The following is a 27,119-nucleotide window of genomic DNA, read 5'->3' on the forward strand; positions in this document are numbered from 1 at the left end:
CTCTCTCTCTCTCTCTCTCTCTCTCTCTCTCTCTCACACACACACACACACACACACACACACACATACACACACACACCCTCTTAGTTCCCATTGGTTCACCTATCAGCTCTACACAGATGGATCTCGAATCTGTATATAGAGCCCCAAACTATCTTCTGCATAACCAACTCTACTGGACATCTCAACTAGATGACTTGAGCCATCTCAGTCAAGTCAATAAACATTTATTAAGTGCCTGTTGTGCTAAGTGCTAGAGATTCAAAAGGAGGCAAAAGATAGTTCCTGCCCTCAAGGTGTTCATAATCTAAAGTGGGAGACAACAACAAGGAAAATATGTACAAACAAGCTATATCTAGGATAAATAAGAAATAATTATGAACAGGAAAGCACTCAAATCAAGATGGATTGAGAAAGGCTTCCTGTAGAAAATAAGATTTTAATTGGGACTTAAAGGAAGCCAAGGAGGCCAGTACTCAGAGATGAGGAAGGAAAGCATTTTAAGCCCAAGGGACAGTGAGAGAAAATTCCTGGAAGCAAGTGATAGAATATCTTGTTCACAGAACAGCAAAGAGAGCAAATTCAATTCAGACTTAACATGCACAACAGAATTTATTATCTTCACCCTTCCCAACCCCACCTGCTTCCTAGCTTCAGGGTACCACCAGCCTTCAAGTCACCCATTTTTACAGGTTTGGAGTCAACCTTGACCCTTCTCCCTCCCTCACCCTCATATCCAATCAGTTGCCAAGTGCAATTGATTTTATGTCCCCACTATGTTTCCTTTCCATTCCCTTTTCTCCACGGACATAGCCCTCACTCTTGTTTAGCCCACCATAAGCTCTCCACTGAACTACTACAATAGTCTTATAATTATTCTCTTTGTCTCAAATCTCCACCCTCCAAACAGCTACCAGCCTGATATTTCTGAAACACTAGATGACCATGTCACTAAACAGCTCAGATGATTCCAACTCATGCCTCTAAGATAAAGTACAAACTTCTCTTTTTTCTAAAGCCTTTCACAATCAGTCTGCAGCCTGCTTTTCAGGTTTATTGCATATCATTTCCTTCATATAGTGTATGGTTTGGTCAAACTCACTTTTTTACTGTTCTCTGAAACTAACATATCTCTCATCTCCAGGCTTTTGTATAAGTTGTTTTCCATGCCTTGAAGTCACTTTTCATTTTTGTCTTTGTAGCTAACACCAGTGCCACAGAATAGGTATTTAATAAGTACTTATTGGTTTGAATTGATGGTAGAAAGATTCCATTATGATTTCCCCTTTTGTTAGCAGGGGGAGAGTTCTTCAAAAGAATGTCTTCTCTGTCATGTCTTAGATAACTAAGTAGATAGCTGCCTTTTAAGGATATATATATATATATATATATATATATACATATATATATATAACTCAATTCTCTCTAACTTTTTTAATGCATTGTAATAAAATAAAGAAGTCAGATAAAGTACTAAGAAATAGGAAAGACTAAGCAATTTGGAACTATTTCACTGGAAGAAGAGAAGGCTGAAGGCAGATTTACTATAACCATTTAACTACACGAAAGGCAATGTATGTAACATGGGACATAAGACAGTGCCAGTTCATTCTACTCCTAGATCTACCACTAATTCATTGGATGTCTTTGGGATAGTCACTTAATTGTTCTGAACTTCAGTTTCCTCATATTTGAAATGAGACAACTGGCCTAGATGGTGTCTGAGGCTCTTTGCAAATGTAAGATTTTATGACTCTATGATACAGCCTACATATGGTAGTATGATGGTAAGTTCCTAGGGAATGATCAAGAAGGCAAGGGTTTACAACAGGATGGCTCTCAATGAATTATTGCAAAGGATTTCCTGTTTGCAAGAGCTATGTGATATCTGAAGACTATTAAAAACCTACATTTGAGATGAAGACTTGCAGGAAGTTGATTTGTTCCAGTGTTATTCTTTTGTCTTCTATCTCAGTGAAACATTCCACCCCTAATCCCCAGCTGTTTTCCTTTTTTGCTGGAAAAATACAAGCACAATGTGGGAATAAGGTAGGGAAACAAGGCTCGAAGAAATTAATTTCTAGGAAGCCCTCCCAGTTTCATATCATGGGTATCATGTAACAGTAAATTGTCATAAAATAATTGCTTTATATCCACAGTTTGAATCATCCTCACTTTTTAAAAAATATTTTTCCACTTAATAGTATCTTATTTTTTCCAATTATATGCAAAGATAGTTTCAACATTAACTTTCATAAGATTTTGTGTTCCAGATTTTTTTCTCCCTGCCTCCCTCCCCTCTCCACTTGCCAAGATGGCAAGCAATCTGATATAGGCTATACATGTATGATCATACTAAACATTTCCACCTATCCAATCCTTTCAACAAAATGAAAACAATATCATAAGGCAGATCATTTCTTTCCCATAAGAACTACTGGCATTTACATTCAGTACAAACTAAATCCATTATGACAAATTGTATTTCTACTTCTAATTATGTAAAGTTATAAGATTGTGCCTGAATCAATCTACAATTACACAATAAATATTTATTAAGTTCCTTTTAAGGGTTAGGTATGCTGTTCAGTGGTAGAAATAATTGAAGTAATAGAGGAAAAGGACCCAAAAAGATGAAGTGACTTGTTCACATTTACAAAGATGGTTAGGATAAACAGAAAAAGAGCCCAAGTCACAAGAATCTGAGCCCAATGGGCTTTTCTTTCAATTTAGCAAATGCTTTAAATACCTGTGATATACAAAGGCTGAGATTGCAGTAACAAATGAATTCCCTCCAAGATGTATTTAATATAAGAAAAATTATAAAGTTCTGTGAAATGAGAACAAATCCATTATAAACATCATGTAAGAGCCTTAGTGTACCACAAAGTGTACATATGCCACATAAAAATGTAACTATAATATGTCACAAATTTGACTTATTTTGTGATGTCAATTGTAATAGATAATCATCTAGCAAACACTAAATTTGTTTGCCTTCTTAAAATTTAGGAGGGCCTTTGAAGAATAATTTGGATGGCTTATATCTCTCTAAAAAAAGTCAAGTGGTATTTAAATTTTTTCTTTTTTTTTTCCAGTCAAACTTCCCTGAAGCAAGTACAATCATTCAAAATAATTCCATTGAGAAAATATGCCATCATCCTTTCTTTGTGGAGGATACAAAGTTTAAGTTATTAGGTACATACTATGTGTGTGTGTGTGTGTACACACAATATATGTATAAATACCTCCTTGCCTATGCTTATTGGTCTACATGGCTTCCATACGGTTTTGATGGACACCAAGAGACACAGGTAAAGGGACAAAGAATTCAAGGACTGGGAGACAGTCAGTGCAAAGGCATAGGAAGATGGAACATCATGTTTAAGGAACTTCAAGTAGGCCAGGGTACCTGACCTAGGGTGGGGGGTGGGGATGCGAAGTAAAGTGTGGGTAGAAAAAATGGTAAGAAGGATCCAGGTTATAAAGAGATATAAATGAGAAACAGAAGACTTTACATTTGATCCTGGAGGTAATAGGACAGCTCAAGTCCTAGGGCACTTCTTCGTTTGAAAGCTTATTTCTGTAACTACTTAAGTTTTCCTTGTCTTATGTAATTTGCTATTACATTTTAAAAGAAAAAGACTCCACACCCTTAGACTATATATACAAAAGAAGCAGATTAACTATTAATTGTCATGATAAATGCTGCTTGGCTTTAGCCAACTTAAGCCAAAAACAAGACTGATAATGCTATGAAAACAAATCTGGTTTGATTGTGAAGGGAAGAGCAATGACTCATGGCATTTAAAGCTGACACCCCACGTAATTAGGAGAGATGTTAGTTCTGAAACTTATTCTCTTCTATTAGGAAGCAGATGCTTGCAAGGCATGTAGGGGAAAGACAAAAGTAAAATTCTTAGGCATCCTCCCTTCAGTCATTCATCAGGCTATATAAATATGCTTGGGGGAAATGACATATTTAAAAGTTTCATAAAATTAGATGGAATATTTAAACAAGATCTATGCAAAGCAAAAGGTAACATATGTAGCTAATTTCCTATACTTCCAGCAACATGCTCTAAGCCTATTGGGGGTCATCTCCAGTCTTTCAGATCTGTATCTTGCCACTGGACACACATGGCTCCAGAGGAAAAAGTGAGGCTGGTGACCTTACACAGCCCTCCCTCACTTAAATCTAATTCACTAGCTAGTCATGGCATTATCTTCCTGATGTCATGGTTCTCTTCAAGAATGAAGGACAAATAACAATCTAAGCCTATATGACCAAGAGTTGACAACAGAAAAGTTGAAAGTTAAGGTGATAAGTTTAGCAAGTTATATGCATGATAAATACTGCTGAGCTATCCACTCATTTGAAGCCATTCACTTTCATTCATTTATTCAGTCGTCAAAAATTCACTTAGAGATTTGCATCTGCAAAGCATTATGTTAGACCTTAAGTAGAGGCAGCTAGGTGATGCAGTCCATAGAATGCTGGGCCTGGGTCTCTGGAAGGAAGACCTGAATTCAAATCCACCCTCCAACACTTACTAGCTGTGTGACCTTGGGCAAATTGCTTAACCTACCTGTCCCAGTTTCCTCATTCATAAAATGGGGATAATATTAGCACCTACCTTTTAATATGTTAAAGTTCTATATAAATGTTACTTTTTATTATTATATATTAGGAACACCAATATGAATATCATAGGGTCCCTGCCCCTTGGATTCTTACAACTGATGAGTTACATTTAATCAATCAACTGATATTCACTGGGAACTTACTATGTGCCCAAAAACAAGTTAGGTGTTGAAGGCAATTAAAAAATTCTTTAGAACAAAAAGAGTCCTAGATTTTGGGGACTCTCATCCACCTTCTTCTATTCCCTTTGCTAAACCTGGCCATACAGTCAGTTCCTGCTTGAACACACCCAAGGATCAGGAAGTTGCTACCTCACTCACATAGAAACCCCATTCTATTTTTTGGAATGCTCAAAGGCTTTTGTTTTCACCCCTACCAACCCCCAAACTGGAAGCATTTACATAGTTTTAGGGTTGCCCTTTAGAGCTACAGGGCCTGTAATCCTGGGTATACCCTGTACAAATGGAAAGAACCAAACAGATTTGGATTCAGAAGACCTGGGTTGGAATCTTGGCTCTGCTCTTACTAATATTTTTGACCAAACATTTTGATCATCTGTGCTTCCGTTTCCCCACCTGGAAAGCAAGATTGAACTAGACCAGTGCTCCTTAAACTGTGGGTCACAAAGGTGTCTCAAAAAATCTGGCAACAGTAAAAGGTTTCTGAATGTGCAATGACCAAAAATTAATTCAAAATCAAACACATAATGAATCCGGGGTGTTTCTGGCAGTGCTTGCCCTGTTGCATCAAGCAACTTCACTGTGGCCTTGGTTTTGAACACAAAGCATGCACACTTTGCACTGTGCATACCCTCAGGCCATGCAACACCAATGAATGCTGCCCTCACCAAAAAGGGGTCACAAGTGGAAAAAGCTTAGAAGCCCTGAACTAGATGACCTCTAAAGTCCTTTTAGCTCCAAATTCTACATCTCTATAAGCCCAATTTCTCTTCAGTAATAATAATAAACATTTATGAAGTGCCTCCCATGTATAGAGCTGTGCTATAGTTTGGGAGTGATGAAAAGAGATAGTCCTTACACAGAGATATGATATGGAATATCCCATGATAAATTCATAATTAAAATGAAAAATAAAATCCTAGAGGAAAACCCAGGAGGAATTGGGACAGTTACTGACAAGCAGAACCAAGGAAGTTTCATGGAAAAGGTAGCACTTGAGTTGTCCTTTAAACAATGGACTCAGATAGATGGAGACTCCTGGGGCAGAATGTTATATATATTATCACATGATGTTACTATTAGGTATTTTTGTTTAGTAGTTTTTCTTTGTTATAAGGGAAGACTAAATGGGCGAGAGGAAAAGAGGTTTTTCTAGAAATTACTATGATGCAAAGATAACAGACATCAATAAAAATATTCTTCAAAAAGAAAGGAAACAAAATAATGGGTTGGGATTCTAACATTGAAAAGGGGTGAGAAAATATTGCTGTCATAGGAAGTAACATGAGCAAAGAGAAGAAGTTCAGGATTTTTCTGGGAACTGAGGATAATTTTGGTTGCAATACTTAATAATGAAGAAGAGCAATATGGGATAAGGTTGGCAAGGCAGATTGTCATCAAACTGTGGAAAACTCTGAATGCCAAAGAATTCTGAATTGTATCATTGATAAACAGAAAGGCACTGGAGATTTCTCAACAAAAAAAGTGACAGAAATAGACCTATGAATAAAGAAGATTAGGTTGGCAGTTATATGAAGAACATATTGAGGAAAGGGACAATAGAGATGAAAATACCCATTGTAATAGTCAAGGTAGGTGGTAGTGAGGGCCAGTGGGAATTAAGAAGAGGAAGAGTTGAGAGAGATGCTACGGACAGAGATTGGAGAGGACTTGGTGACTGATTATACATGAAAGATGAAGGAGAAATCAGAGATAATATCCTCTAATCTGATCCTATAGCTCCTCCCCTTTTTGGCTAAACTCTGTGTGAAAGCTGCTTACATGAGATGCTTCTTCATTTTCTTCTATCATTTGAAACTAACCTCAACATTCCACTGAACTTGCTTTCTCTAAAGTCAGCAATGACCTTTATTATTATTACTATTATACGCTTTTTGGAGGGCAATTGGGGTTGTGACTTGCCCAAGGTCACACGGCTAGTTTTTGTGCTAAGTGTCTGAGGCTTGATTTGAACTCAGGTCCTCCTGACTCCAGGGCCAGTACTCTATTCATTTTGCCACCTAGCTGCCCTGGCAATGACTTTTAAATGGATAAATTGAATGGCTTTTCTCAAACCTCACCACTTTTTTTTAAATCTTTTATTTATTTTTAGTTTTTAACATTCATTTCCATAAGATTTTGAGTTACAAATTTTCTCCCCGTCCTTCCCCTACCTCCCCACCCTGAGATAGCAAGCCTAATGAATACCCCTTCCCCCAATCTGTTCTCTCTTATATCCTCCCCAATCTCCCCTCTAACATTCTAGTAGGGAAATATGGATTTCTATACTCCAGTTTCTAAATATCTTATTTCCCAGTTGCATGTAAAAAAGCAATTTAAAAAAAATATTTGTTTTTAAAACTTTGATTTCCAGATTCTTTCCCTTCTTCCCTCCTCACCCACCCCCACTGGAAAGATAAGTAACTCAATACAGATTGTACATGTGTAATTACGCAAAATGTTTCCATAGTAGTTATATTGTGAAAGACTAACTATACTTCCCTCCATCCTATCCCCCCCACTTATTCTATTTTCTACTTTGACCCTGTTGCTTTTCAAAAGTGTTTGCTTCTAACTACCCTCTCCCTCAATCTGCCCTCCCTTCTATAATCCCCCCTCTTAGCCCTTCCCCCCTACTTTCTTGTAGGGTAAGATATCCAATTGAGTGTGTATGTTATTCCCTCCTTAAGCCAAATTCAATGAGAGTAAGGTTGACCCATTCCCTTTCACTTTCCTGCTCTTCCCCTCCATTTAAGTCTTCTCTTGCCTCTTTTATATGAGATAATTTACCCTATTCTATCTCTCCCTTTCTCCTTCTCTCATTATATTCCTCTCTCACCTCTTAATTTCATTTTTTTAGATATCATCCCTTCCTATTCAGCTGATCCTGTGCCTTCTATATACATGTACACACATTCACATATGTATTTATATACAACCACACCCTCCTATACATGCATATATATGTATGTATGCATATTATATATATATATATATATACACACATGTATGTTCTTTCAACTATCCTCATACTGAGAAAAGTCTCATGAGCTACAAATTGTTTTTCCATGTAGGAATGTATATAGTTCAACTTTAATAAGTTACTTATGATTTCTTTTTCCTCTTTATCTTCTTATGCTTCTCTTGCTGCTTGTATTTGAAAGTCAAATTTTCTGTTCAGCTCTGGTTTTTTCATCAAGAATACTTGAAAGTCCTCTATTTCATTGAATGACCATATTTTATCCTGAAGCATTATATTCAGCTTTGCTGGGTGGGTGATTCTTGGTTTTAATCCCAGCTCCTTTGACCTCTGGAATATCATATTGCAAGCCCTTCAATCCTTCAGTGTAGAAGCTGCCAGATCCTGGGTTATCCTGATTGTGTTTCCACAGTATTCCAATTGTTTCTTCCTGGCTGCTTGTAATACTTTCTCTTTGGCCTGGGAACTCTGGAATTAGGCTATGATATTCCTAGGAGCTTTCTTTTGGTGATCTTTTTCAAGAGGTGATCTGTGAATTCTTTCAATTTCTATTTTGCTGTCTGGTTCTAGAATATCAGGGCAACTTTCCTTGAGAATTTCTTGAAGGATGATTTCTAGGCTCTTTTTTTATCATGGCGTTCAGGTAGTCCAAAAATTTTAAAATTATCTCTCCTGGATCTGTTTTCCAGGAAAGTGGTTTTTCCAATGAGCTATTTCACACTGCCATCTCTTTTTAAATTTGTTTGAATCTGTTTTATAGTATCTTGATTTCTCATAAAATCATTACCTTCCAATTGCTCCAATCCAATTTTAAGGAATTATTCTCTTCAGTGAGTTTTTGAAATTCCTTTTCCATCTGGCAAATTCGACTTTTTAAAGCATCCTTCTCCTCATTGGCTTTTTGGGCTTCTTTTGCCATTTGAGTTAGTCTGTTTTTGGGGGGTCTCCTTTAGCAGGCTGTTGACTTGCTTTTCATGATTTTCTTGCATCATTCTCATTTCTCTTCCCAATTTTTCCTTCACTTCTCTTACCTGATTTTCAGAATCCTTCTTGAGTTCCTCCATGGCCTGTAACCAGTTCATATTTTTCTTGGAGGCTTTTGATGCAGGAGTTCTGACTTCACTGTCTTCCTCCTGCTCCATGCCTTGATCCTTTTTGTCCCCAAAAAAGGATTCTATGGTCTGATTGTGCTTCCTCTGCTTGCTCATCTTGCCAGCCAATTACTTGACTTTTAAGCTCTTTCCATGGTAGAACTCTGTTTCTAGAGTGCAGAGAGCTGTGTCCCAAATTGCTGGGGTTTTCACAGTTGTCAGAACTCTGAGGAGGGTGCCCTCTCTACAGCCACCAGAAGCTCTGGCACACTCACCCCAGGACCACCACCCAAGACTGTGACCCAGATCCAAGCAGGTCAAAGCAAGAGTGATTACCCTCTGAATGGTCACTTGGTACCCTACAATCTGCAGGCCAGGAGCTTTGGAGGCAGCCATGTGGCAGCAGCTGCAGCTGCCACAACTCCACCACCTCTTGCCCTGGGGGCAGGGGCTGGACAGCACTCTTCCTTTATCCAGTTTCAACAGTGTTCCCTACTGACCTTTTACTTTCTCTTTGGTGTTTATGGGTTGAGAATTCTGGAAACCACCACAGCTGCTGGTGATTCACTCTCCTGAAATCTGCTCTGGCTGGTCTATGCTGCTGGTCGGGGCAGCCCCAGGGCTGGGCCCATGCAGACTGCACTTGGCTCCCAGCGTGGTGCAATAGACCCTTCCTGTTGGCCTGCCAGGCTTCCTTCAGTGGGAAATTTGTTTCCCTCTGTCACTTTGTGGGTTCTGTAGCTCTAAAATTTATTTATTTAGAGTCATATTTTACAGGTATTGGAGGTGGTTGGAGCGGGAGCTCAGACAAGTTCCTGCTTTAACTCTGCCATCTTGACTCCACCCTTAATCCTCACCATTTTTTACTTCAATGCAGCTGTTGATGATCAGCATCTTCCCTTGGAAAATCTCTCCTCTTGAATTTGTTTAATGCCACTACTCTTTCCTGATTTTCCTTCTAATTGTTTGACTTTTTTCATTCTCCTTTACTGGATCTTCATCCAGGTAATGACAACCAACTTTGTGGAAGTCACTCCCGACTCTGTCCTGGGCACTCTTCTCTCTTTATATATTATGTTGCTTGGTGATCTCATCAGCTTCCATGGATTCAAATATCATGCCTACAATGATGGTTCCTAGATTCCATGTTGTTGTTCAGTCATTTCAGTTGTGTCCGACTTTTTATGACCCCCATTTGGAGTCTTCTTGGCAAAGATAATGTAGTGGTTTGCCATTTTCTTCTCCAGGTCATTTTACAGATAAGGAAGCTGAGGCCAACAGGGTAGCTTGCCCAGGGTTACACAGCTAGTAAGTGTCTGAGGTCAGATTTGAACTCAGGAAGATGAGTCTTCCTGACTCTAGGCCTGGCACTCTACTGTGCCACCAAGATTCTATACCTAGCTCTAATCTCCCTCCTGAGCTTCAGTCTTGTATAACCAAGTGCCTTTTTAGACATCACAAATTGGACATGTGGTACATATCTGAACTCAACGTGTTCAAATCAGAATTTATTATCTTTCTTTCTCCCCAAACATTCCCTTCCTCCAAAATTTACTATTGATTATTGAGGGAAGTCATAGATAATATTTTTATTTTTAACCATTTCCCATTTTTCATAGACAAAAGCTTGTTCAAATCAGGCTTACATGACTTATCAATCAATAAACATTTATTAAGCATCTACTATCTGATAGGTACTGTGCTAAGCACATGGGACAGAAAAAAGAGGCAAAGGACAGTCCCTGTCCTCAAGGAGCTCACAATCTAATGGAGAAGACAACAAACAAATGTATACAAATTTGGTATATTATAGAGTAAGTAGGAAATAATTAATGGAGGGAAGGCACTAGAATTAAGAAGGTTTGGGAAAGGCTTCCTGTAGAAAATGGGATTTTAGTTGGGACTTAAAGGAAGCATGCTAGGCCAGTAGGCAGAGCATTCCAGGTATGGAGGACAGCCAGAGTGCTTCTCCCCTCACCTTTTTCTCCTCATGTTTCCACCCCAGCCATCTTTTTGTCATTTATCCTGCCTGCTGTAGTCTAGTATAGGAAGACCAGACCTCCTGAGACTATGCCTTGGACCTGAGTTATCCTATTACCTTCAGGACCAAATATAAAGTCCTGTTTTTGACATTTAAATCTCTTTATAACCTGGATCTTTCTTGTCTTCCCACACTTGACTACTTTCTGTGCCAGGTACACTGGTCTACTTGGAGTTCATTGAGCATAATGTTCCATCTTCCAATGCCTTTGCAATGACTGTCCCCCAATCCCTGAACGATCTACCTCCTCACCTATGCCTCTTGGTCTTCCAAGTTTCCATCAAAATCTTATCTATATAGAAGCCAGAGAAGCCAATGAGCATAGGCCAGGGGGCATTTATACCTACATACATATATGTGCATACATTGATTGTGTATATATGTTATATGTCCCTAATAGTTTACATCTTGTTCCCTAGAAAACATATTCTTTGAAAGCAGATACTGTTGTTTGCCTTTCTATCTCTAGTGTTCAGCAGAGTACCTCACACAGAGCAAGTGCCTAATAAATGCTTGTTGCTTAATCACTGAATTACATAACCCACTATATGAAGTCACCCTCAGTCATACTCCACATTCCACCCCAGCCATCTTGTTGATATGTGACCTGCCACTACATGTGTATCCTCTTTCCCCTCTCCCGACTAAATTAATACTTTCAATTGCTTTTGAAACAAGTATCAGCTCCCTTATGTGTGCTGTTTCTTGTAACCTCCTTGAAGACAGATTGTATTACTTTTATATCTGTATCCCAGAACTTAGCACAGTGCTTGGCATATAGTAATAGCTTAATAAATGCATTTTAACTCTTTCATTCATTTATCTTTTTTTCTAATGTGTTGTACATTTTGACCTTTGCTCTAATTAACTAAGGATATGAATGGAAACAGTCTTCTAAGAACAGTGATGCCATTAACTGATCACTTCCTATCTGTAAGCTTGGTAAAAGTGCTGGACATGCCCACTGGCTTTTGACCCTCTTCTTGAGGAAAGTATTGATATATGTCCATAGATATGGTGTGGTATATTTAATTTATTTTTTTGCTATCTTCCCTGTGTCTGTTTTCACCTGGAAACTATCAAGTGTCAAGGTGCATGTTGACTTAGTTGGGTGGATCTTACTCTGGGAGGATCCTGAACTAACATATTTTTCACCATTAATTCATAATGGGAAGAGAAGTCTTAGAAATACAATAATTTTTGGTCTCTTTGCTTAAGTTTATCATGAGCTTACTATGCTCATGATATGCTCATTTTACTATAATGAAAGAAGTTAAGAAATGTTATTTATTATTGCCTTTGGGACCACAACAAAACCAATTGCCAGCTCCTTTAAAAAAAGTTTATCTTATTCTGAATGAAGTGAGCAGAACCAGGAGAACCCTGTACACAATAACAGTAATGTTGTTCAGTGTCTGGGGTGGCTAGGTGGTGCAGTGAATACAGCACCTGCCCTGGAGTCAGGATGACCTGAGTTCAAATCCAGCCTCAGACACTTGACACGCTTACTAGCCGTGTGACTTTGGGCAAGTCACTTAACCCCAATTGCCCTCCAAAAAGCAAACAAACAAACAAAAAACCACTATTTAGTGACTGACTGTGTTAGACCTAAGTCTTCTCAGCAATGCAAATATCTAAGACAATTCCAAAAGACTCACAATGCAAAGTGCTATCCACATCCAGAGAAAGAACTATGGAGTGTGAATGAAGATCAAAGCATAGTACTTTCTCTTTTTTCTTTGTTTTTTCTTTCTTGTGGTTTTTTTTTTCATTTTGTTATGATTTTTCTTTCACAACACGACTAGTGTGGAAATATATTTAATATTATTGTACATCGGGGGCAGCTAGGTGGCGAATAGAATAGAATAGTCAGGAATAGAATAGAGAATAGAGAGTCAGGAGGACCTGAGTTCAAATATGGCTTCTGATACTTAACACATACTAGCTGTGTGACCTTGAGCAAGTCACTTAACCACAACTGCCCCTCCAAAAAAAAGAAAAAAGCAAAAAAAAATTATTGTACATGTATAGCCTATATCAGATTTCATGCTATCTCGGGGACAGGGGAGGAGAAAAATTTAGAAACCAAATCTTATAAAAGTGAACGTTGAAAACTAAAAATAAATTAAAAAATTAAAAAAAAAAACTTTTTATTTTATCTTTTCTTATCTTTTCAAACTTCCATTCAGTCAGAGCTTATGCCTTCAAGTTTCATTTATAAGGGCAATGTCAATAGGAATATAATTCAGATCTTCTAGTGCTACATAATCTTCTTGGTCTCTGGATGAAGATATGACTTTTTTTTTAAGCAATTGGGGTTAAGTAACTTGCTCAAGGTTACATGGCCAGTTATTTCTGGGTGTGGTGCTAAGTATCTGAGTCCAGATTTGATCCCCAGGTCATCTGGACACTGGAGCCAGTGCTCTTACTTGCTGTTGCTACCTGGCTGCCCCAAAGATGTGACATTTAGAGGATGAAAAGTTGAATTACTGTTTGTGGTCATTTAAAAAATGCTGATTTTTACAGCCTCCTGCCCCTTTTTTCCAGTAATTGCACCACTCTCACAGCCCTGTGCAGCAGTTGATGTGCAAGACTAAGGGTCGTTTTGTATTTTTATTGGTTTTATTTATCATCCCAGGAAAAGACTTCAGCACCCCATGGAAGCCTCTAGGTGATAAGCTTCTCCTTACTTAGCTCAGGAAAGCTGACACAGTCCCACCCGTCACCAGGACTATACTTTACATCTTCCAAATTTGGTAGGATGTGTCAGAGCTGGAAATTTTCTGGCTACAAAAAAATTAAAAAATAGAACAGTCCTTGCTCTCAGTGAGCTAACATTCTATCAGAAGAGAAAACATCTACATATATGAAGTCTATGAAGAATAAATACAAAATAAATACATGGTAGTTTAGGGAAAGAGGGTACTAGCCACTGGGAAGATTAGGAAAGATTTCTGGTAGAAGGTGGAATTTGAACTGAATCTTGACAGAAAGGATTCTACGAGGTAGGTGTGAGAAGGAAAAGCATTCCAGGCATGAGGGACAAGCCATGCAAAGCCACGGAAAAGGAGGGTAAAGGAGCCTCTGTGAGGATGGCAAGGTTAGTTTAGCTAGGTCAGAGGTTACTGGAAGAGAAGTAATGACAAGGCTGGAAAGGCAAACTGCGGCCAAGTTGTGAAGGACTTTAAGTGACAAACAGGAGTTTCAACGCCATCAATCCAAGAACACGGTTCTCCCATTTTTGTAATGATTTTTATTTTTGTTATCCCATCCTGGACTTGCCCATTTTTATAAAAGTCATAGAATCTCAGCTGGGGAAACAGAGGCTCTGGGAGGGTAAATACTTGCCCAAAGTAACACAGTTGGTTAGTGGATGAATAGTAATAATAAATAATAGGAAGAACAATAATAATAACAGCTAGCATTTACAAAGTACGTTAAAGTTTGCAAAATATTGATGCTACTTCATTTGCTCCTCACAATAACCCTGGTGAAGTAGGCACTATTATTAATCTGTTTTTACAGACACGGAAACTGAAGCTGAGAGAGAGTAAGTGAATTGCCCAGAATATGACAGAGCTAGTCAAGTGTCTGAGGTAGGATTTGAACTTGTCTTCCTGTCTCCAAGTCCCACATTATATACACTGTACCATTTAGCTGTCTCTCACTATCAGGACCAAGTATTTTAACTTATTCTATGGCTCTGCTTGGGTCCTGCAGGTAAAATATCTACTTCTCTAAAAGATTAAATCTGGGGTGGCTAGGTGGTACAGTGAATAGAGCACCAGCCCTGGAGTCAGGAGGACCTGAGTTCAAATCCAGCCTCAGACACTTAACACAAAACTAGCCATATTACCTTAGGCAAGTCACTTAACCCCAATTGCTCTTCCCATCTCTAATAAATAAAATATTAAATCCTACATTTTACAATAATAGATATTTGCCTGAGTAGACTGCAGACTTACTGTAGATTTACATAGAGGCACAAACAAAATCATACCTATATTATCAGCCACCAAAACACCCACTAGGCCATGCAACTTCAAAGTCAGATTTATCAGAGTAAAATGATTTTTAAAAATTCAGAAGTAACACTAATTTAATCATATCCAACCGCACAGTGACCTCAGAATCTTGATTAGTATTCTGAATAGCTTGGCAATGTCCCATTTCAACTATATCCAGGCTATATGAATCATTTCTCTCCCATATCTCTACAGAAACCTCAAGTCCTAGGGTAGTTCCTAAAGGCAGCTCAAAATAGCATTTTGGTTGACTTACTACATCAAGAATAAAAGCAATCAAGATGATTAATGTAGTTGCTCTGGCCAAACAACCCAAAACACAACAATTTTAAAAGCTTATGAATTTTTAAAGAGATGTTAGACCTCTTAGTTTAATAATAAATTAGAAAATAGGAAAAATAGGCAAAGCAAGATTGGGGTTAGAACCTAAAGGACCATTAGCCAAGAACACTGTGCCTTTGCTAAGAATGATGAGGCTTATAAGAAAGGAAATATGATCAGAACATGCTTATTACTTTGCATCTGTATGGTATTTCTGCTTGGGATGTGTTTTCTGGCCACCACACAGAGAGAGGCACAGGTATACTTATGAGAGAGGTTGAAAAATGCTTGGGTTTTTTTTACTTTTAAGTTAACTTTTCAGTCACACTCCAGATTCATACTAATGGGAGTCACAACAAAAATTCATCCACCAAAAAATGCTACAAACACCCACTGGCAGAGAGTATATTCCATGGAGAGAATTTGGAAACCCTTAAATAACCTAGGGAGTCCAAGAGGAAATGAGGGCATCATGAGGTCATGAAGAAAGACAGCTGAGAAACTGATGTTCAACACCAAAAAGAGTTTGATCATTCATTTCATTAATGAATGGTCAACGAATACTGGTTATGTGTAAGGATCTGTAAGAAACACTTCTATGCATTTCTAATTGTAAGGGGAGATGCCTCCTCTTACCATTTTACCGGTAAAAATTGTTATAATTCTTGCATATTGAAGAAATGTAGAAATTGTAAAATTGTAACTATAGGATTCTGGAAAATCCTTAATATCATCTAAAGGTGTAGCTCTCTTCTAGCTCCTGATTATACTACATTTCAATTCTGCTGTTGCTTGGGCCTACAGGGTTCCTCCGTGGTCTCTGGCTCTTTGGTTAAGGAAGCTATTGGCTCATCTAGTCACAATGATGCTTCTCCTGAAGGTTTCTCTAGTATTAGACTCCTGACACTCCTGTCTTGGCCTGTTTCTTTCTGACCTGTTCACTTTGCCTAAAGAACATTCATTTGTTGGTTGTATTGATGGGTGCTGTCCTTTGGTGAACTTTAGCTTATTCCACTTATGGCAGGCAGTTCTTAACCTTTTCTTCTATCATGAACCACTTTGGCAATTTAGTGAAGTGCAGGGATCTCTTCTCATAATGTTTTAAAAGCACAAAATAAAATAAAAAATAAATATGATTACAAAGGAAACCAATTATATTGAAATACAAGTTATCAAAATACAATAGACCCCAAGTTAAGATCACCTGACCTATGTGTTTAAGCTAACAAATGGAAATAATAATAATAAAAATAGCAATAGTAATAGGTAGGATTTATATAGTTCTTTAAGGATTAGAGTGCACTTTACAAACATTAGTGCATCTAATGCTCACAATGACCCTGGAAGGTAGGTGCTATTATTATCTCCACATTACAGAAAAGAAAACTGATGCTAGTAGAGTTTTAAGTGACTTGCCCAGAGTCACATAGTTGTCAAGGCTAGTTTTGAACTCAAGTCTTTTCTGACTACAGGTTCATAGCTCTATCCACCATGGATGGCACCTAACTGGCATAGTCTTGATAGTGGACACCTGGTCAGTACCATCTTTCTACAGAGCACTTCTGCATTGAATCAGCTCCCTCTGAAGGCCAGACTCCTTTCTACTACTTCTTGTTTCAAGGTTCACATTTCCTTTTGGGTCACCTGTTCCATGTCTGAGGAGGGCCAACAGGTCTCAGCTCACTTATAGGACAGTTTTAATTACTAATCAAGTATCCCACAGCTTGGTCTATCAGTTGTTTCCATGACCCCAAGTTCTTTTTAAGGATTACTTTTCAATCAAGTAGTGTCTCTCCCCACCTCCTCAGCCCCCAAATCTCAGGGGAATGGTTTTCTAGAATCATATTATTAATTTTGAATTTAAAAATAAAGCCACAGTTTAACACATATACTGAATAATAGTCATCTCCAGTAGGTGGAAGAAGGGGAAGAAGAAAGTGGTTCTCCCCACATATACCCTTCCGTACACAGTAGGGAGAAAGATTTCTCTCATCTCTAATCAGAATGGAATAATAGCTACTAGTAAAGAAACACATGATGGTACACGTTGGATAGAATACAGCTGCTGCCATTTGGGGCCAAACTTTTCTTGGGAAGACATACCGGCAGCAGCAAAACAAGTAAGAGAGACCATAGCTATGCTTCTGCCTACGTTAGTCCCCAAAGCATTCTCCCTCACTATAGTAATTATTCCCATCCCCCATTGTAATACCCTTACCTATGGGAAGGGAACTTCTTCCTTAGTTCAGAAATAATTAAATCTTCCACAAGATGATCTGTTTCTGTCACAAGATCTGCAGCTGATGTTTTTGTGGACACACGTTTTTCCTCAGTAAGGGCTTTTTTGATAATCTAAAACAAAATGTAAGTGACAAATTAAACTCATTCTCATCATCTGGTCAAATATATTCCTCCCTTTATTGAGTATCATCTTTGGAATCAAGATGGGGGGGAGAGTATACCAGTAAACTCTTACATCATGTATATGTTAGAAGTTTGGCATATAGAAAACATTGTGTGTTTAACTATATATATATATATGAATACATATGTATATATATATATATATATATATATATGGAATCAATCTACCAATATACACATAGGAATTATATGAACACAACTAGAAACACACTTTACAGAAATAAGCAAATAATTGGAGAGGAATTAATTGCCCATGTTTGAGCTATGCTGAAATAATCAAAATGATGATATTAACTTACAGAGTCAGTGCTACACCAAATTACCATATAGATATTTTATAGAACTAGAAATCTAATAACAGAAATTCATCTGGAAGGACAAAAGGTTAAGAATGTCAAGGGAAATAATGAAAAAACAATCAGGAAGGAAGGGAACCTAGGAGTACCAGATCTCAAATTACACAATGATGAACAATCATGAAAATTATTTGGTACTGGGTAAAAAAATAGGAACGCTGATCAGTGGATTAAGTAGAAAAGACCCAGAAGCAATCAAACATAGTCACATAGTGTCCCATGAACCCAAGGACTCAAAGTACTAGGGACTTGCTATTTGGCAAAAACTGTTGAAAAAATGAGAAAGTAGTCTGGAAGAAATTAGATTTAGATCAATATTTCACACAACATAACACAATAAGCTCCAAAGGCATGTATTTCCTAGATAGAAAAAGTCATATCATAAATTAGAGACATAGGGAGGGAGATACGTTTCACAGCTATGAATAATGGATGAATTATTGACCAAATAAGAGATGGAAAAGATCACAAGAGATAAGATTATCTTATTATTATCTGGACAGATTACAGTACACAGACAAAAACTGATGGAAAGAGTTAACTGAGGAAAATCTTTGTAACAAACTTCTGTTCCAACACACACACACACACACACACACACACACACACGCACACTTCTCAAAAGAAGAAAGATAAGCTAACAATACTAACTATGGATAAACTACACATTGTGCTCCAAGGCTTACAAAGTACTTAACATGGCTTATTTCATTTTTCCTTTGCAACAAATCTTTGAAGTAGTTTATACCCATTTCAGAGGTGAGAAAACTGAGGCTGAAAAAAGGTTAAGTGACTTTTCCATAGTCAAATATAGTAAGTTGCTGTGGCATCATTCAAATTCATCTCCTTGACTTCAAGTCCAGCAGTATATCCAATATTTAGCTACTATCAAACCAGAGACTGATTCTGGTAACTGTGCCCAAACCTGCCTCACTTAAATCCAATTCACTTGTAAGTCATGATATCACCTTCTAGACGTCTTGGTCCTCTTTAAGATCAAAGGACAAACAATAATTAACAATCTGTGAGTAGCAGTTGTTCAATGCAGGTCGATCCTTGCTTTTTTTCCCCTTCCTCCCTCCCTCCTTTCCTTCCTTCCTTCCTTTCTTCCTTCGTTCCTTCCTTCCTCTCCCTTTGTCCACGTAGGGAATCATAACCCTATCTGTGGGTGCTCTGCCCAAAGGAATATAAGATTTTGATTGCTGAAACCTTGGGGTTTTAGAGCTAGATTTATTTTTTAAGGACCACTCCTAAACTCAAATCTTTCTGGCTCTCATTAACTGGCCAACAATAGGTCCCAGCCCAAGTCTCATTTGGCCAGAATGATAATATTTTAGAGGCAAAGAATGAGGCATACACTTTTAACATGACCAATGTTGATTATATCCATTTGTATAAGGAAGAATTTTTATTTGGGAGGAATAAGGAAAGGAGATATTTGAGTAGGAGAAGGGAAGTAGTGATAGTGACTCTGGGTGGGAAAGGGAAGAGAAAAAGAGAGAGGGGTGAAAGGAGGGAAGGGGAGGAGGGAAGGCAGGGGAGGGGAAGGAGGAGGGACAGGGACAAAGAGAGAAGGAGAGCTAAAGGAAGAGCAGAAGGAAAAGAAGGAAGAGGGGAAGGAGAAGACAAATGAGGAGGAAGGGGAAGGTAAGGGTGGGGAGGGGAGGAGGAGAGAGGAGAAAATAAAGAAAAAACCTCAATTAAGCATAAAAATATGCACAGAGGAGAACAGAAACTCAGAAGAGGACACAGTGAAGCAGAGCAGTGTTGAAACATGTAAAATTTCACAACCACATTTTGAATAATATGCTAATGTATAATAGAAACTCATGGTATAACATACAATCAGGTTTTTTTCTATTCTTTGCAGAAAGAAATGTCAGTGTTTGTTGAGCATATCATAATAAAATATTTTTAGAAATAAGAAAACTCTATTCCAATACCGGTAGAGAAACCTTTTTTTTCTTTTTTTTGGAGGGGGGGAGGTAGGGCAATTAGGGTTAAGTGACTTGCCCAAGGTCACACAGCTAGTTTTTTGTGTTAAGTGTCTGAGGTTGGATTTAAACTCAGGTCCTCCTGAATCCAGGGCCAGTGCTCTATTCACTGCACCACCTAGCTGCCCCTGGTAGAGAATCCTTTATACACAGGATCTATTGTTATAACACAAGACAAGTCAGCTAGGTGGTACAGTGGATAGACTAGTACACCTGGAGTCAGGAAAACCTGAGTTCAAATACAGCCTCAAATACATATGAGCTGAGTGGCCTTGTGAAAGTCACTTCACCTTTGTTTGCCTCAATTTCCTCAGGTGTAAAATGGGGATAATCACAACACCCACCTCCTAAGGTTATCGTGAGAATCAAATGAGATAATATTTGTAAAGCACTCAGTATGATACCTGGCACATAGCAGGTGCTATATAAGTGCTTATTCTCTTTCCCCCTTTCTGTTCCCCCCATGTTACCTAGAAGTGTCCATTTGAAAAGATGTTCTTTCACTTGTCTCTGAGATGGAATTGCCTTTAGAAAATTAAAAAAATGTTTTATAATCTTGGTGGGTATGTTCCATCTGTGTAGAATTATACATCTCAATCCCTATTATCTTGTAGGTCTGACATCATTGTTACAGTATAATCCCATACATTTGGCTTACACTTCCTATATTTTGATAAATATAAGCCTATGTTTATGTGTTGTAATTAACTTGTGTTATTATAGGAATAAAAATATGTGGATATATCTTGGGCTATAAGACTGTTCAAGTTCAGAATATTGATAACGGCCTAAATTTGTCATGCATATGTCTTGGCTCTCATCAATTTATGGTTCTGAGAGTCATTAACAAATCAAATAGAGATGCAAAAGAACTGGTTGTAACAAAAATCTGCTATATTAATTCCATTCTTGAACTTAGATTTACAGTTTTCATATGTATGTTCAAGCTGTCACCAATGGCATGATTTACATCACAGGGTCTAAGGCAATCAATCAAGTGATGTATTTTAATATTTTCTCATAACCAACAATAATAACAATACCTAGCATTTATATAGTCCTTTAAAGTTCTCAAAATGCTTTATATGTGTTATTTATTTTGATCCTCACAAGGTACATGCTATTTTTATCCACATTTTATAGATGAGGAAACTGAATCTGAGAGAGGTTACATGACTTGCTCAGGGTCACACAGCTAGCATCCAAGGAAAAATTTGCTTTTAGGTCTTCCTAACTCTGGGCAGCTAGGTGGGGGCAGTGGGTAGAGTGCTGGATCATCTTCCTGAGTTCAAATCTGACCTGACACTTATTAGTTGCTGTGATAGTAATGGCAATTAAAGATTCCCCTGTATTGGCTTGGTTTTCAAATTGATTGTGTTAAAACCCAGAGTTTGTTAATCCCACCTGTGGGATGGGCTTGTTGAAGTGAAAAGAAAGTCCTGAAGTGGGAGGAGCTGGTGATGTAGATTTGGAGACACAAGAGAGAGGCGGAAGATCTTTTTTGGTAGCAGCACCTCGTGGAGAGAGAGAGACTAAGAGAATTGCTGGTGGCCGCTTTGAATTGCCCTGGACTTTTGAGACCTGCCCCCTGAGCTGCCAAGGACTGAGGAGACATGGCTGTTTTGCTGGTACTTTGTCTGTCTGTTTTGATGTTATTTTGCCAGATTTGTCCACTGGTGAAAGACTGTCCTTTTGTTGAAGAAGTCCTGGAACCTGGCTGTTCGCTAAGAAGCCCTGAGACTGTCCTGCAGACAGAGAGTGAATACTGTCCACTGGTGAGGGACAGTACTGTTGTTGCAGGGGTCTGGAGACTGTCCTGCAGACAGAGTGAATACTGTCCACTGGTGAGGGACAGTGCTGTTGTTGCAGGGGTCTGGAGACTGTCCTGCAGACAGAATGAATACTGTCCACTGGTGAAGGACAGTGCTGTTGTTGCAGGGGTCTGGGAGCCTTTCTGTTGGTTCAGAAGCCCTGAAGAAGGATTTTCTTGTTGTATGTTTACAGAAATCCTGGGAGAGGGCTTTGATAATGTGTTCAGGGGTTCTAGGACTGTTCTACAGACAGAGGATAAATTCATGAAGGGACTGGCAATGTATCTTATGGCCTTGCTAAGCCTTGTCTCCCCAGGAACTAAGATTGCTGAGAACTTGCCTCGTGTCAAGATGAAGAAAAGACCTCCATTTGGGTATTAAGTGCTGTGTTTAAACTTGATGTAACTCTGGGGTAGATTCAATTGTGATCCTGGGGGTGGGGAACTTTTGACCTTATTGTGCTCTGTGATTGACAAATGAAGGTACTTTACCTATGTTTGGAAACTAATCTCCATTTGAGAAGAGGGGTTTTGTGGTGGACTTAATTAAGGTATAGCCTAGGGATGGAGTAGTATTTAGAACAGGGACTTTGTAATTGATTGAATGATTGGAAGATCCTGGGGTGGGGTAGTACTTGGAGATTATTTAATCACACTTAGTAAATGCTGTATTTTGAATGATGTCATGTTTTGATCTTCTCTTTTCTGGGTTTGTTACTGAATAAAATAGAGAGCACCTATGCTGGTATTTTGAACCTGGAAAGTTGCCTTTGCTTGGTATTACATTACAGTTGCATAATGACCCTGGGCAAGTCACTTAACCCTGCTGGCCTCAGTTTCTTCATCAAGGAAATGGCAAACCATTCTAATATCTTTGCTAAGAAAATTCCAAACGTAGTTACAAAGAATTGGACACGACTAAACTAAACAACAACTCCCTAACTCTATATCAGGCCCGTGTAATGGGAATGTAAAATTTTAAGATCTTCCCTGCCCCTAGGCTAAAGTGCACCTGGAGCCTGGGGTGGGAGGCTTGTTTTTCAGTAGATACTTTTTGATTGGCCAGTGGGTCCAGAAGGTTGTTATATTCTGAGCCAGGAGAAGGCTATATAAGCCCTGATTTGAGGCTTTGTTTTGGGGCTCACTTTGAGAAGTGTTCTGTGATTTGATCAGATGAGACTCTGGGAAGCCGTTGTTGAGAGCCCCCCGGCTTTGAAAAACCCAGATGTGGAAACCCAGATGTTGATTTGGTATGGATGTAATGGTTGGACAGTTTGGAAAGCTGTCTACTTGATCTGTTTCTGGCTTGATAATTCTGTCTGTGTATTCTGAAGTTCGGGGTGCTGACCTTTTTCCCCTGAACTAGGTAAACGATACATGTTTGACTGATCAAAGTAAGCTTGTTAACCCATTTTGAGTTGCTTTCCTTTATCAAAGCAGATCCAAGAACCTGTGTTGGCAGACACCCTGGGGACGCTGGGGTGCTTGCTGCTACAGCCTGCTATCCACTATGCCTGCCACCTTGTGCCAAGTCGATGAACATGCACACTCTCATTAAATTATGCTGAGCTCCTACTCTAGTTTATAAATAAATAAAAGAAATATGTCTTCTTATAAGCTTTCACTTCACTTGCTCTTTCAACAGGCTTAAAATAAAACATTAATATTACAATTTGTTAGCACTGTAACAAATGACGCAAAGACATATTTCAACAATGTATTGGCTGGGAGGCAGATCAGGGCCTCATCTCCCTCTAACAATCAGCCCTAACAGCCCACTTCTTCACTGACAAGAACTCTCTTTATCTCACAGACTAAGAGTTAAACTCAGTTCTGTCAAAAGGACCCTCCAGCCTTCCTCAGTGTTATAGCAAACTCGTTCCGTCTCCCAGCAAAGAGCCTCTCTTGTTTCTTTCTCTCTTGGCAAACAGTTTCCAGATGACAGTAAAATTATCTCTTCAAGATTCTGTCCCTTCTCAAAGATAAAGTAACAATAAGCAAAGTCTTTAGGAGAAAGGCTATTTACACTAGAGCTACATTTCAGAAAAATTCAGGTCTGTTCTTGAAAAGCTTGTGGGGGAGAAAGGGTATTAGCGGCTCTCAGAGATAAGTAAGTACAAAATATGACAAAGATAAACTATGTACAAAGTGTCCATTTGTTCTTAACTGTTTTCTAAAAAGGAAAGGTTCTGTTGAACAGCTGTTATTGAGAGGCATCAATGGTACAAAAAGTATCAGTGGTGCAAATGAAAAAGTGGAGCCTTCCAAGTTCCATACACTTACATTCAAGGCCCTACTCAATTGGGTGCCTTACCATCTAAATTCTTTTTTGGCCAGTCAGTCAATAAGCAGTTATTCAGTGTTTACTATATGCCTGGCATTGAGCTCAGTCCTGGGGATACAAGCAAAAAAAAAAAACAAAAAACAAACCATTGTCCCTGCCCTCAAGGAGCTTACATTCTAATGGTGGAAGACAAGATGTGACAGGGTGCTGGAGAGGGGTCAGATAAGGAGGTACCAGGGTATGGGTATGGTAGCTGAGTCTAGAGAATGAGGGATAACAGGTCTGGGATTCTTCCCCTAAACAGAGGAAGGGCCCATAAGTATAGAATCAGGGGGCAGCTGAGGCATGGTAGTTAAGTCCAGAAAATAGAAAATAACTACATCCACCATGAGCTCCCCTCCACCTAGAAGCCTGTGTAGACTCGGCAGCTCTCTGTCTAGATTTATAATCTGTTGTTCCTTAACTTAGCCGCAGCAAAACTTGCTCACTTATTACTCACCAAACACCGTGTGTCCTCCCAATTTTTATTGATGCTCTTCTCCCCGTCTAAAATGGTCTCCCTTCTTGCTGAGTCTTTAAGTCCTACTTACTTTTCAGAGTCAGTGGCAATGTAGTGGACAGAGTATTGGGCTTGGAATGAGGAAAATCTGGGTTCAAATGGAGTCTCAATGTTTTACTAGCTGTGTGATCCTGGACAAATCACTTAACCTCTCATTTTCCTCCACTGTGAATGAAAGGAATGTGGACGTGATATCCTCTATAGCAGAGTTGTCAAACTCAAAGCCCACCTGCTAAGAGTGGCCCCAACCAGATGAAGATGCGACTGGAAAATATTAAACAAAAATAAATAAAAATACAATGGAACATAAAAATGTTAATGTGTAGTTTTCTAAGTCAATATGTGGCCAGTAATATGTGAACAGTCAATATGATTTAGTGGACACATTTTCATTTGAGTTTGACACCACTGATTTAAAGGTTTCTCTGATTTTATGATCCTTCCTTCAAGGCCTATGTTATGGTGAAAAAGGGCAAGGACTAGCTTAGGTCCAAAGAAGCAAAAGTTATTTACTGGGCCTTTAGTAGGAAGCTGTAAGGTAGCTTTTGGTCTGGTCTTTAAATCCAAACTTGCTTGGTAAGGAATGTAGCTAGAATCTAAGGATTGATAAGTGAGTGGTGATAAGGGAGCTTTGTCCGTGCTTGGTGCAGGGGATGGATGTAAGTAAAGTCTTCCCAGGGCAGCCAAGGTTAGGAAAAGAAAGTGACAAACAAGTGCCAGAAGGCCCAATTATCACCTATGTGGAATCAGTGCATTATTAAACTCCTTTCCCCCAACTCTAAGGCAAATCAGGTAGATTGCCGCTTCCTGCTTCTACCTACAACCCTGAGGCTGCCTTCTCATCCCCTTTAAAGCTGCCCTTGAAGTTCACTTTTCTCTTTCTTCAGCTGCTTTTATAAAATGTGTTGTTTATGTGTAGGAAGGGGGATGCCCCCAGTGTTATTTTTCCTATCGAAATCCTCCAAGGATGGTCAAAAATGGCAAAGTATCACTGGCAATGCATGGTCTACAACATTGGAAAGGTAGTTTATTGAATCCTGCTTCACATATGCAAGTGTTATATAAATAAGCTGCTTTCTAGATGACAAAGTATTAGAGCAGCAACTCCAGGAAACTTTAAAAACCACAGAAGGGCCCTATAAAGTAAATGTAACTGGAAAGTCCCTCTGCCAGAAGAAAGTGATTCCTAGTTTTACCACATATTTGTCCAGTTTAAAAGGGTACTTCATATAGACATTGGACAGCCTAACAATTATTTGTATGTCAGTATAAGTTACACATAATGAATGATTTTGAAGATTTTTTTTTAAAAAAACTGTGAAAAAGTGGTAGAATATTGTTCCCACATACCCCAACTACTTATATTAAAAAAATGTAATTGCCAGAATTTTAAAGGTAAGATAATTTGATGTTAACAGGATAAAATGGTGATGGAATTTTAAAATATAAGCCAAGCATTTTATTTACAGAGTAACTATTAGGGTCAAGCAAATTTGCTTTTTGGACAGATTTATACCCACAGGTAAGATGGCCAGAAAAATCCGTCTACTGGTATTTGTTCCCACAGTCATTTCCCCTCAGTCTACTTAGGGATTCTAAACATTCCAATAGGCTAGTGTGTGTCCTACTTTATCAACATTACTAAGCTACTCAGTTACTAAGTATGCATGCAAGTTCACAGACCTCCGGCACGGGATTCTCTCACTAATTAGTATCCTGTAAATGTTTAATGGATTAGACTGGTATGTTGACCCTAGTCCTCAAAAATCTGGATTTTAACTTTGAGAGAAAGAACACAACTTCAGTGAAGGCCTTGGAAGCCAAATCACTCCCAAAGACGTTTCTTTCAGAAGTCTCTCTTCTAATGTCCTAGAAATTTTATTCTTGTCCAATTGGTGAGCCTTATTAGAAAATTCCTGATTGTGCATTACTGAAATCTCTACCACTCTCAACAAGTCCATGTATGGAGGCTCCAGAACCTGGACTTTGAATAACTGCTTATCCATTGGAGCAGCATGCTATAAAGAAAGTGTTTGGGCCTGAATGTGAGAAATCAAAGTCCCAGAATCACAGGGCTGGAAGGAACCTTGGAGGCCATGGCATCTAGTTTGCACCTGAACAAGCATACCTTCTACATAACACCCAGCAAGTGGTCAATGAAGACTGTCCTTGAAGACTTCTGGTGAGAAAGAACCAACCACCGCCTAGGGCAGCTCATTTCACTATTGTATAGCCTTAATTTTTAACAAGTTGGTTCTAACTTCAAAATCTCTCTCTCTCTTAAATCTCTCTCTCTCTCCCTCCCTCTCTCTCTCTCTCTCTCTCTCAATCTCTCTCTCTCTGTCTCTGTCTCTCTGTCTCTGTCTCTCTCCCTGTCTCTCTGTCTCTGTCTCTCTCTGTCTCTCTGTCT

The 27,119-nt window shown here is 38.7% G+C and overlaps 1 protein-coding gene across 1 annotated transcript in view; it reads right to left on the minus strand.

Moving 5' to 3' along the window:
- The window catches only part of IMPA2 (inositol monophosphatase 2), an 85,687-nt gene that overhangs the window by 29,839 nt on the left and 28,729 nt on the right, over nt 1-27,119 (minus strand). The window contains exon 2 of the mRNA XM_069099617.1: nt 17,501-17,634. Within this exon, the coding sequence (XP_068955718.1) occupies nt 17,501-17,634 (134 nt within the window). The remainder of the gene's footprint in view (nt 1-17,500; nt 17,635-27,119) is intronic.

This window comes from Petaurus breviceps, unplaced genomic scaffold (genome assembly GCF_028583685.1).
Source record: "Petaurus breviceps papuanus isolate PSGF00001 unplaced genomic scaffold, PetGlider_PUasm1.0 38, whole genome shotgun sequence".
Classification (NCBI taxonomy): domain Eukaryota; kingdom Metazoa; phylum Chordata; class Mammalia; order Diprotodontia; family Petauridae; genus Petaurus; species Petaurus breviceps.